The following is a 12,901-nucleotide window of genomic DNA, read 5'->3' as shown; positions in this document are numbered from 1 at the left end:
TATATTTTTGTGAAAAAAGTAATAAAAATTTCATTTTGGTACAGTGTTGCATGACCGTGGGTGGAAGTTGGAACCTAACCATAAATTAGTAAGAAAGATTACAATCTTGATGGAGGCGAGGATGCAGCTGTACACATTCTCGCAAGTAGGCAAGAGACACCTCTGGAATGAGCTCAAGAGGGTTCCTGCTGAACAAACAATCCTGCCGATCCCTGACCTCAAAGAGTCAGAGGGCTATTAATGCTCCTGGCTTCCCAGATCCAACAAAGCAGCAGCAAGGAACAGGATTATTATAAGGACAGCAAAGAATATTCATTTGAGTGAATTGAAAACAGGAAAAAGCACCAGAAAGGCCTCTCACAAGTCTGCAAATCAGCTAAGGAAGACCTAACCCCTAGGTGGATAGGTCCTATGAAGTCATTAAAGCATTCCCTGTTCCTATCAGAGAATATCTGCATTAGTAGACTAGTTTGTTCGGTCTGTAAATGGCCTAAAGTGACACAAGGTCCTCCTCCAATGAAGTGTCCGAGATGCACTTTGGTACATGAACCTCTCCTCAACGTTCAGAAGCTACCAGTTAGGTGGATCTAGCCCCCAGAGGATCATGAGGTGATCAGTATGGGTAACAGCAAGACCCACAGTACCATCCAGAACAAGAACCAAACAACCTTCCCTGACTCAGACAGGATTCCTGTTCCTTCTCAGAGATGCCCGGTGGTGTCTGAACCGACCAAAGAGGGATCCACCGATGTAGACAGAACCCCCTGTTCTGGAAACCAAGAATGTAGCTCCAGCAACAATAATTCTCCAATGAGGTGAACCCCGTGGAAATTGGGAAGAGAAGTCCTTATCAAGTTAGGAATTACTTGATCCATAGGGTCTAACCCAATAGTCTGCTCAGGAATTGTACAGCAGAGTTAGGGGTCGAGAAGAGGTGGAAAAAAAAGGCAAGTCTGAAGGGATCAACACCCAAACACACCTATAAGAAGATGAGCTGGTACCTCCCTGTATAATGAGGAACATGAAGGCAAACATACTGTGGACCCCTCTAGTGAAGTAGCATGCTAGTTAACATCACCTACACATGACAGGCAGTTTCCAATGCCAAAACTTGGCAAAGCCAGACCTGGTCAAATCTTGCAGGTGTTTTTTTCCTTCAGGAAGATGTCAGCTAGGACCAACAGAGACCGCTTTCTTCACAGCTGGTTGTCCGAGTGTCACAATAGGGATGGTACTAGGGCAGACACTGTAGCCAAGACTCTAAAGAATACTAGGTATCCAGGGCAACACTGAAGATGCAGAGCCCTGTTAGAACAGAGAGCAACCAGTGACGATTCCCGTTGAACGAGCAGGTCAGAGGGTCCCTCTGGAGAAGGAGTGGGATAATTACACTGATAGGTATCAGTTACCACTAATGGTCCCACGTGCCTCCAAATAAGAAAATCTCTCAGGGGAGTAGGGTGGTGGCCAGGTTGGGAGAAAGTTCCTCAAGCTGAGTTTACACAGAAGATAGAGCAAGATAGAGCAAGAACCCTGGACTGAGAATACCTCAAGGTGGTGCAGGGAAGGTCTGTTAATCTGTGGGATAGTACAGGCGCTAGATGGTGAACAGTTAAAGAGAGTGCCATAGGCACGTTATTAACCTGTAAACCTAAAGGATGTATGAAGGGCAAACTCCTCAAGGACCCGGAAGGATTAACAACTATTCCTCCCACATGGGGAAGTGGAGGAACACCTTCATTACGAAGGCTTCTCTTAGGACGTAGCAGATTTTTGCTTCCAGCCTTGTGAGATGCCAGAAAAACAAGCTTAAAAAAGTGTCAGGGTGTGTATACGCCAGGAGCAGGTGAAGTAGAAGGATGGGGCTCAGCCGGCTCTGATCTCCAGTGATATCCTTGATGATGATGTCAATGGTAAATCCGAAGAGACAGCATCCCTGTCCCTTAGGTACACAAGTACCTAAAACGGATGTTTATGTCTAGATTTGCAAATCTTGTGCAACTCCAACCTCTGTATTTAGACCAAATTGGTCTGTTTTTTTTTTTTTTTTTTGCTCCTGGCTAGCTGGTACGTATGCTGGGAAATACAATTTTTTTTGCTCTGTGCAGTGCCCTTCCAGGGGCATCTTACTTTTAAAGCTAGTATAAATTGGGGCATTTTGTTGACATCTCAGCGTAGGCACAGTCAGTCAGTCTGGAGCTCAGGGACTACTTTTTTAAGTATATGGAATCTTTAGATTATGTGGCATCTAAAAGATGTATTAGTCATTTTCTTTATGGTTTTTTTTTTTTGCAATTGGAGCTGCAAAGCAAGCCTCCCTGCTGTCTTCTCTCTTTATATAACCCACAGTGCTCTGGGAACCCTAATGCCGCGTAGACACGATCAGGATTTTGGTCGGAAAAAGATATGATGGCTTTTCCGACGGGATTCCGCTCAAGCTTGCCTTGCATACACACGGTCACACAAAAGTTTGCTGAACTTTCGGCCGTCAAGAACGCGGTGATCGAAAAATAGAGAACATGCTCTCAATCTTTTGCTGGCTGGAATTTGGCCAGCAAAAGTCCGATGGAGCATACATACGGTCGCATTTTCCGACCAAAAGCTCTCATCAGTCTTTTGCTGGCCGAATTTCTGATCGTGTGTATGGGGCATAAGGCTTCATGTACACTGCTGCTGGTAAACGGACGTTTAGGAGCAGTAGGGCATTTTTTTCACCTGCCCTTGAACTCTCCTCTATGTTATCCTATCAGTACATGCACACAGGGTCATTTATAGTCTTTTCTAGGCAGTTGAGTTTAGAAGCATTTTTTGGAAAGCAAAAAAATGCATTCAGGACGGATGTTCAGAGACATTTGAAACGCCTGTAACAGCTTGTAATTGCGTGTATGAGCGCTGACTCGCATTTTGTTTACAGGCGTTATTAATTTTTGACTATTTAAAAAAAAAAAAAAAGCGCTTCTAAAACACAAGTGTGGCAAAATGTACATTTTTAAACGTGGGTTACTATCTGTCAAGTTAAATCGTTCAGGAGAGGTTGTAAAACGTCCCGTGTACATGAAGCCTAAATCATGGATAAAACATCTGATAATAATTTTGGGCCAGTTTTATTAGTGTTCAGTTTCTTTAAAATTACAGTAAATGGATGTGTTGGGGGAGCGGTATGGGGGTGTCAAGACAAGTCTGATCATTGGAGGAGAGCAGGCCTGAGTTCCCAGCACAGCTACCAACTACGGTGTGTTCTCCTGCTTAGTGTGGTCAGTTTATAATAGGAAAGCAGAGTAACTGGCAGCAACACCAGAGATTTCACACAAAAAGAAGCAATACAAAGAAAACATAATACTTTTTCATACAGGTACATATTAGGAATATAGTGTTGGGGTAACAAATACTTTAACTATAGAATAACATACCTGTTCTTGGAGAGCTGCATTAATCTCATCCAGTCTCTGTTGCAACATAAGTATTTGTTCCTCGTGCTTCTTTTTAAGCGTTGACACAACCATCTCATGCTGTTCCCGTGCTCTGTTTATTGAGTCAGAGCGCCGCAGGTCCATAACTTGCTGCTGCATGCTCTCCATTGCAAGCTTGGCAACCTTTAATTCCTTCCTCAACTATATAAAGACAACAGAATGTCTTAGAGTACTGAAGACAAGACAACATGACATTAAAGTATAACTAAAAGCAAAACATTTTGGATAGAGTGGAGATGGATTAGAACACTTGTCAGTTTTTATTGCTGTCTGTGTCTACGTTAAATAGATTCCCCCTCTCTATTTGTCCTGTTTACCATTATCATTGAAGGTGAAAGTAAAAGAAAATCCAAAATTTTGGGTTGTCCCCAGAAAAGTAAGAGGGGAAATCTTCCAATAGGGACACTAGTTCTGGTGGCCTGGGGGTCCCCAAGAAATTCCCTTAAATTGCAGGGATTTCCTTTCACTTCCTATTTGGTTATGGGACAGGAAGTGATGGAAAATCTCCCCAATGGCAAATAAAAATCTGATAGGGGCTGTAACCCTCCCTTGCTCTATCCAAAATGAAAGAAAAAAAAAAAAAAAAAAAGAAAAAAGTTTTGCCTATAGTTCTACTTTAAGCTTTATATACAGTGCTTACAAATGATATATTAAGCACTACCTGTTCATCATTCGAGGTTAATCCATCCACGGTGTTCTGCAGGGCAGCCATCTGTCCCCTCAGCTGAAGCTCCACTTCTCTGGAATTCTGAAGCAACGTCTGTGACTCCTGAAGGCTGATAGCCAATCCTTCCTTCTCATCTGTATGTACAACAACATGTGAGCATATGTTACACAGTAAGAAGTGTTGTTCTATTTTGGAATGGACTTAAAAAAAAAAAAAAAGACCAAAAATGAAAGAACTACAGGAAATATCTCGCTATTTTAAATGTGCTGGGCTACAGAAGGTCAAGTCCAACAGGGTGAATGCCACTTCATGGATTTCTCTCCTTAAATCGCTTGCTGACCGGCTCATGCCGATATACATCGGCAGAAGGGCATGTGCAGGCATACTAACGTACCTGTACGTTGCCCTTTAAGAAGTGGTTTGCGCCCGCTGCGAGCTCCATGAGTGTGATTGCGGGGCCCGCGGACTCGATGTCTGCGGGGATACCCGCGATCGTCTCAAAGGGAGGAAGAACAGGGAAATGCTGATGTAAACAAACATCTCCCCGTTCTGCCTAGTGACAGGACATTGATCACCGCTTCCTGTAATCGGGAGCGGTAATCAGTGTCGTGTCACACATAGCCCTCCCCCCCCCCAGTTAGAATCACTCCCTAGGACACACTTAACCCCTTCACTGCCCCCTAGTGGTTAGCCCCTTCACTGCCAGTCACATTTACACAGTAATCAATGCATTTTTAATCGCACTGATCGCCGTATAAATGTGAATGGTCTCAAAATAGCGCCAAAAGTGTCCGATCTGTCCACCATAATGTCGCAGTCACGATAAAAAAAAAAAATTAATAAAAATGCCATAAAACTATCCCCTATTTTCTATTTTGTAGATGCTATAACTTTTGCGCAAACCAATCAATAAATGCTTATTGCGATTTTGTTTACTAAAAGTATATAGAAGAATACGTATCGGCCTAAACTGAGGAAAAAAAAAATTATATATATTTTGGGGATATTTATTATAGCAAAAAGTAAAAAATAATGCGTTTTTTTCAAAATTGTCGCTATTTTTTTGTTTATAGCGCAAAAAATTAAAAAAAAACAAAAAAACAAAAAAACGCAGAGGTGATCAAATACCACCAAAAGAAAGCTCTATTTGTGGGGAAAAAAGGACGTCAATTTTGTTTGGGAGCCACGCCGCAGGACCGCGCAATTGTCAGTTAAAGCGCCGCAGTGCCAAATCGCAAAAAGTGCTCTGGTCTTTTGCCAGCCAAATGGTCCGGGGCTTAAGCGGTTAAATTTACAATTTACAGTTCTACCGAACACAAACAGTAGAGCTTTCGCTGTACTTTCCGCACTCTGACAGGAGAGATGTGGCTGCTGTGTGACTGCCTGCTCCTCCTCTCCCCTGTCCATTCACAGAAGGCTTTGTATTTTGTGAATAGGTTCACAGAATACAAAGCATTCTGTGATTGGGCAAGACGAGAGTAGGGGTGGGCAGTAGACTCAGCTGCTGTTGTATAGGAGATCTGAAAGTCCAGTACGTTTGTTACAAAATTTGAAAAAAAAAAAAAAAGAAGAAAAAAAACGCTACTAAAATAAGGCAAGAGTTATTTAAATCGAAATGTGAGGTATTTATCTCATGAAACCATGCAGTATTTTACCTCATGACATGATATGCAGTGGGGTGGATACAGTGGAGAAGAATTAGAACCCCTGTCAGTTTTTCTTGCTAATAAAGAGGTAAAATGGTTAAAACCGTAGAAATATGCCAAGTCAGTGCGGTCCCTGCAGCATATGTATTAATACAAAAGAAAAAAGGTGACTAGAATACCAGTCAAAGGGAAGCTGCTTTCACAGAACACACATGGTGTATCAAAAGCAACTCATTTCAATTACATAAATACACAATATATCTTTATAAAATATCAAATATTGCATGAAAAGAGTAAAAAAAAAAAAAAAAAAAAAATCCACACATCTAAATGCCCTTCTACCACCAATAAAAAAAAAAAAAAAACAAAGACAACGGTGTCATTGTGGAGTTTTTCTTTACTTCCTGTCCAATAGCCAAAACAGGAAGTGATTTCCCTCTATTACTTTTCTGGGGACACCCCAAGATTTGGAATTTATTTTTTTTTTTTAAATTTCACCTTCAATGATAATGGTAACCAGGACAAATAGAGAGGGTGTACCTCCGTAATGGGGACACAGACAGCAATAAAAGCCGACAGGGGTCCTAATCCCTCTCCACTCTATCCAAAACAAAAAAAAAAGGGTTCTACCTTTAGTTATACTTTAAGTGAATTAACCCCAACGATTCTGTGTTTTTCCATATTTAGGTTTCTATGCATTACCGTTAAGAAACGGATACAAAAAAAAAAAAAATTAAAAAAAAAAAAAAAAAAAAAAAAAAAAAAAAAAAAGGTAGAGACTACTCAACATTGGCCATTATACTTTTACCTTGCTTAACCACACCTAAGAGTAAAACAAATCTAAATGCCTAAACCCAGGTTTTATAAATCTGACAAGTGTTCGTAAAACCGAACATATCACAACTACCTTGTGCATCCAGGTGGATTATACCTTGGTATTTTAAGGACAAATTTGACTTTCATTTGGCGGTAAATGGCAATGGATATCTCCCGATTTTTTTAAAATCATCATCATCATCATCAATAGAAAACCGGCCCAAAATAGAAAAATAAAAAATCATTTTTCTTAAAGTGGTTGTAAACCCTTACAGACCACTTTTACCTACAGGTAAGCCTAGATTAAGGCTTACCTGTAGGTGCTCGAAATATCTCCTAAACCTATATGATATTAGGAGATATTTATAAAAGACAGGCACCGATGTCACTGAGCGTGCCGTCTCTAACGGCGATCATGCCGTTAGTGGCGTACCAGTGCGCATGTGACGTCATCGTGGCTCCGGCCAATCAGCGCCGGAGCCGCAATACCCGGAAAGAAGATGGACGCTTCGTAGGAGAAGGGACAGCGGGGACATCGCAGGCTCCCTTGTCAGGTAAGTGACACATAATAGGCTACTATACGATGCAAAGTAGCCCATTATGCTTTACCTTTTGCAGGGAAACAAAGAGGAAGTAAACTCAAGATTCACTCAAACTCTCAAAGTGCATGTCAGTGCTGTGGAAAAGTGTTCAATAGAATTGTTTGGATGACAATGTATCCTCTACATTCTCTCTATGGTCCATCCACCATCCACACTAAAGCTGGCCATAGACTGTTCGAGTCCCGGCTAAACTGGCTGAGATTCGAACCATGTATGGGCAGGCTGAATGTACCCAAGTTAACTGCTTGCCGACCATGGCTGTCAATTGACGGCCAGGCGGCGCAGCTCTCGTTGCAGGAGGGCGTCATATGACGACGGCAATAGCGCGTGCCCGCCGTGTCACTGGGGACAGGCCCATCTTTAATACTGATTGGACCCTGGGCAAACGTTTTTTTTTGCCCCCCCCATACAATTTTGCTCTCCACCTGCTCTGAGACATACAATAAATAGCAGCTAGACTTAAAAGCAGTTTACTGTATTAGATCAGGCAGCGATTGCGATTGGTTGCCAGAGGTTACAGTGTATCATTACCACTTACTGACTGGTTGCTAGAGGCTACAGCACACATTACGGCTCACTGATTGGTTGCTAGAGGTTACAGCACATCATCTCCTCACTGCAGGGGGCAAGATATAAATATGAATGCTGCCTTTATTTACATATCTATGCTGCCCGTTGCAGCTATTTACATTTGAATGCTGCTGCTATTTACATATGAATTCCGGTTATTTACATGTAAACACAAGGTCTGCAGGTGAGTCATCTATACACAACAATAGGGCAGAGCTGGACATTATTAGTAGCAGCAATTCACACTGAGATATCTGGGCACAGCAAGGGATTAAAAGTTCAAGGGACAAGGGAATTTAAACTGGGATAGTTGTCAAGTATGAGGCAGCTGCTTTGGGCCCCACAACAATGACAGGGCCCAGGGCAGCTGCCCCTTTTGCCCTGTGTTAAAGACGGCCCTGACTGGGGACCCGGTGCGCGTGCCCGGAAGCCGCGATCTCCGCCAGGCACCCGCGATTGCCCGGTAACTGAGCAGGACCGTGGATCTGTGTGTGTCCTGTCAGAGGAGAGGGGACCGATGGTGTGTTCCCAGTACAGAGGAACACCGATCGGTCTCCACCCCTTGTGAGTCCCCTCCTCCTACAGTTAGAATCACTAGGAACATAATTAACCCCTCGATCGCCCCCTAGTGTTAACCCCTTCCCTGCCAGTCACATTTACACAGTAATCAATGCATTTTTATAGCACGGATCGCTGTATAAATGTGAATGGTCCCAAAAATGTGTCAAAAGTGTCCGATCTGTCCGCCGCAATATCGCTGTCAGGATAAAAATTGCAGATCGCCTCCATTACTAGTAAAAAAAAAAAAATAAATAAAAATATATATATATATAATAAAAATGCTATAAATCTATCCCCTATTTTGTAGACGCTATAACTTTAGCGCAAACCAATCAATATACACTTATTGCGATTTTTTTGTACCAAAAATTTGTAGAAGAATACGTATCGGCCTAAACTGAGGAAAACATTTGTTTTAAAGAAAAAAAAAAAATGTATATTTATTATAGTAAAAATGTAAAAAATATTGTGTTTTTTTTCAAACTTGTTACTCATTTTGTTTATAGCGCAAAAAATAAAAACCGCAGAGGTGATTAAATACCACCAAAAGAAAGCTCTATTTGTGGGGAAAAAATTATAACAATTTCATCTGAGTACAGTGTTGCATGACGGCGCAATTGTCATTCAAAGTGTGACAGCGCTGAAAGCTGAAAAATGACCTAGGCAGGAAGGGAGTGAAAATGCCCAGTATTGAGGTGGTTGATTGATTGATCAACTTGGCTACAACCAGCCTGTTGGATTTTACACGTGATTATTGCTAGCGGCTGTTATAACCACTAGCAGTAATCATTGTGTTCTCCTAGTGGGGGCGGCTCCCCCCTGCCGGAAGAACACCATAGCTCCACGGGAGGGATTCACTCATCAGCACTGACTGTGTTGATGGAGACATTGAGCGATTTTATTTCCTGCAACCAAAGAAAATTGCTCCATCTCTGGCCGGCTTTAGTTACTACACTACCAAACTTGTTCAGTGATGTCATAAAATAAATAAAAAGAAGAAGGAGGGTGGGGAGCAAGGGAGATCACCTTTAACGATCACAAGCTGATGATTGAGGTATCTCAGTTGCCGTTCACTTTCTTCCAGCTTTGCACCGAATTCTTCAAGTTGCCTTCCTTTTGCTTTGTAAAGAACTTGTAATTGTACAAACTGCATATTACCAGAAGTACCTAAAAAAATAGCAGTGACATCTTTACTATCAATTCACTATAAAAAGTTATATGTTGTACCTGGGAAAAACCAAATAAACCTCTTACATTCCCCAGTATCCAGGAACTCTTTTTGAAGGTCTTCATAATTGTCAAGTCTTCTCGCTGCATCTGGTTTTACATCTTTATGAGCACCATTTATCTGGTATGGGTTGTATCGGACTGGGATAGAGTCTTCAGGATGGTCGCCGTTTCCTTCAGGAGCAGTGTACATCTATGGCAATAGCAGAACACATTAACCTAGGGCTGAAACAACTAATCGATTATGACATTAATCGATTACTATTTTCATAATCGATTAATCGGCCAGTAACATAATGGGGTTAAAAAAAAAAAAAAAAAAAAAAAAAAACACCCTAAAATGAGCCCTTTATAGTACAAAAAGAGCAAATAATCACTACTGTAAATATTACTCTCAGTTCTACAGTAAAAATGAACCCCTTACAGTAGTGATTATCTGCTTTTTTGTACTATAAAGGGCTAATTTTAGCTTTTTTAATGTTACTAAACGTCTTAGACCTGGTTCACATCTATGTGTTTTTTGGTACTTTTTGCAGAAACACACTACAGTTCATGTATATGGTTTCCTATGGGACATGTTCACATCTATGCTTTTTTCAGCCGCTGCGTATTTGGAAAGGGTCAGGGACTTTTTTTTTTTTTTAACTCAAAACGATGCTTTTTTTGGTTCAATATACTTCAATGGAGAAGCTGCAGAAAAGCATGTAATGTGTTTTTGCAGCAATTGGCGTTTTTTAATCTGCCCAACAACAAATTGGCCGAAAAAAAAATGAAAAAACGCAATCGCAGCAAAATCACGTACGCAAAAATCAAAAAGCACTGCAGAAACAGATCAAAAGCAAACTGCATAGGTGTTTACCGAGCCTTATGCTGGCCACACCAAATCAATTTTCAGACGAGAATATTCAGATGAAAAATCTTTGTACATTTGCTGAATGAAAGAATGTAGTTTGAAATTTTCACTTGTTTTTAACATTCTGTTTTTAAAACGAATGTAAATTTCTGAACGAAAATCACATGCGCTGTCTGAAAATTCCTTTGACCGAGAAGTTTTCTATTATTTCGAAATTTTCCCGTTACCGTGGTTGAAAATAAACGTCGATTTGACCCCACTAACTATTAGAAAATCGAACGAACGTTCTTAAAAAGATATTTTTTTTGAAGGAAGACATTGTTTGTTTGCTTTTTTTGTATAAAACAATTTGATCTCTGAGTCTGATGATATTTACCAGATTCACCCTTTAATAGTATATACAGTATATCTCTCCTCTAATAGTATATACAGTACATCTCTCCTCTAATAGTATATACAGTACATCTCCTCTAATAGTATATACAGTATATCTCTTCTGTCTGTTATTCTCAGAGTGGATTGGAGATTTTGCTCCCTAACCATATAGTTGGTTATTTATATTTACCACGGCATAGAGATATTTAAGAATAAAATTCTTTTTTTTTAAACTTTACATATTAAACTAAATTATACACCACACTTTTTTTTTAGGTTGTTAACCGATCAAAACAATAAATCGGCCAACTAACTGATTATGAAAATAATCGTTCGTTGCAGCCCTACATTAACCGGACCAGGTCTATTTTTTAAACTTTTTGTTTACAAGTTAAAAATCATTTTTTTTTGCTGGAAAATTACTTAGAACCCCCAAATATTTTATATATATATATATATATATATATATATATATATATATATATATATATATATATATATATATAATTTTTTTTAGACACTCTAGAGAATAAAATGGCGGTCGTTGCAATACTTTATGTCACACCGTATTTGCGCAATTTTTTGTGAAAGTATACACTATTTTGAATTCAATAAGACAGCCGTAAACTTAGTCCAATTTTTTTCTATATTGTGAATGATAATGTTACGTCGAGTAAATTGATACCCAAAATGTCATGTTTCAAAATTGCGCCCGCTCGTGGAATGGTGACAAACTTTGACCCTTAAAAATCTCCATAGGCGACGTTTCTACAGGTTACCAGTTTTGAGTTAAAGAGGAGGTCTTGGGCTAGAATTATTATGTGGTTTGAACACCGTTTTAATATGTGGGCGCAACTTACGTATGCGTTGGCTTCTGTGCGCAAGCTCTGCGGGACAGGGCGCTTTACAGTTTTATTTTACCTTATATTTTTACAGTCTTTTTAAAAAAAAAATACAAATTATTGGGTCACTTTTATTCCTATTATATGGAATGTAGACATCCCTTGTAACAGAAAAAAAAAAAAAAAAGCATGACAGGACCTCTTTTAATGTGAGATCCGGGGGTCAAAAATATAGAGATAGAGATAGAGATATCTCTCTCTCATATATATATATATATATATATATATATATATATATATATATATATATATATATATATATATATATATATATATATATATATATATATCAGCTGCATGAATTGTTCAGGAAAAACGCGACAGGCTGGTTGTACACATTGGGTGTTCATATATGGATGAAAATTTGGCTGGTCCCTGCTAAACTAGCTGAATTTTGATCCATGTATGGTCAACATAACTGAATATTTCTTGCACTGCTTGAGAAATCTGTTCATTTAGACCAGAATGCAGCCAATTGTACCATGACAGTGTGGAACTTTTATAGTAACCAAAGAGGAAAATAAAAACATTTCATACACCAAAATATGACCAAACCTGATTCTGTTTGTGACTGGCATCTGAAAAGTTTTCACTGAGCTGATATCCTCCATTGGTGTATGGCTGAAAGTCCGCAGGAAGATGATACAGTTCACCTGTGGAATGGTCAGGTCCATCATAATGATCATCACTATGGAAGCTTCCCACATTGGACTCCTCAGTTATAGGCTTTCTGTAATTGTTATATTTATCTGTAAAAATAGCTTCATTATCACCATGTTGGGCTGCCCACCCACTGCGGATTTCATCTCCTGCTTCACTTCTCAGAGGTCCAATTTGCTGCTCCATATACTGTGGAGCAACCACTTTACCTGGATATTGCTAAGAAAAAAAGTAGAAGAGCATTCAGAACAAGGTCATCTCTCAATTACAAAAGTCATTGATTAACTTGCCAAGACAAAAAAAAAACCAAACAAACAAAAAAAAAAAAAAAACTTACATTTTGGCGGTCAGACGTTCTTCCATTATCCCCCCATTGTGTTTCTGGGTGCCAGGGTTCATTACTTGTAAAGAAATTCAGAACGTAAACAGTTAGTTGTGCCATATTATACATTATTATTCATGCATTGAAGATGACGAAAAGTCATAAAAAAGGCTCTGATAAATTAAAAAGAACCTGTTATGAAGGTATAGGCCCTGTCAGAGGTGATGGAC

General features: G+C 39.7%; 1 protein-coding gene across 1 annotated transcript in view; it reads right to left on the bottom strand.

The window, feature by feature from the left end:
- CEP152 (centrosomal protein 152) overlaps window positions 1-12,901 on the bottom strand; it is a 116,182-nt gene that overhangs the window by 92,756 nt on the left and 10,525 nt on the right. The window contains exons 4-9 of the mRNA XM_073618667.1: window positions 12,687-12,750; window positions 12,245-12,568; window positions 9,587-9,752; window positions 9,359-9,499; window positions 4,132-4,271; window positions 3,411-3,611 (exon numbers count right to left, since the gene is read on the bottom strand). Coding sequence (XP_073474768.1) covers window positions 3,411-3,611; window positions 4,132-4,271; window positions 9,359-9,499; window positions 9,587-9,752; window positions 12,245-12,568; window positions 12,687-12,750 — 1,036 coding nt within the window. The remainder of the gene's footprint in view (window positions 1-3,410; window positions 3,612-4,131; window positions 4,272-9,358; window positions 9,500-9,586; window positions 9,753-12,244; window positions 12,569-12,686; window positions 12,751-12,901) is intronic.

The sequence above is a fragment of the Aquarana catesbeiana genome, linkage group LG03 (genome assembly GCF_042186555.1).
Source record: "Aquarana catesbeiana isolate 2022-GZ linkage group LG03, ASM4218655v1, whole genome shotgun sequence".
Classification (NCBI taxonomy): Eukaryota; Metazoa; Chordata; class Amphibia; order Anura; family Ranidae; genus Aquarana; species Aquarana catesbeiana.
The sequence above is the reverse complement of the archived record's forward strand: the minus strand, read 5'-3'. Positions and strand labels throughout refer to the sequence as shown.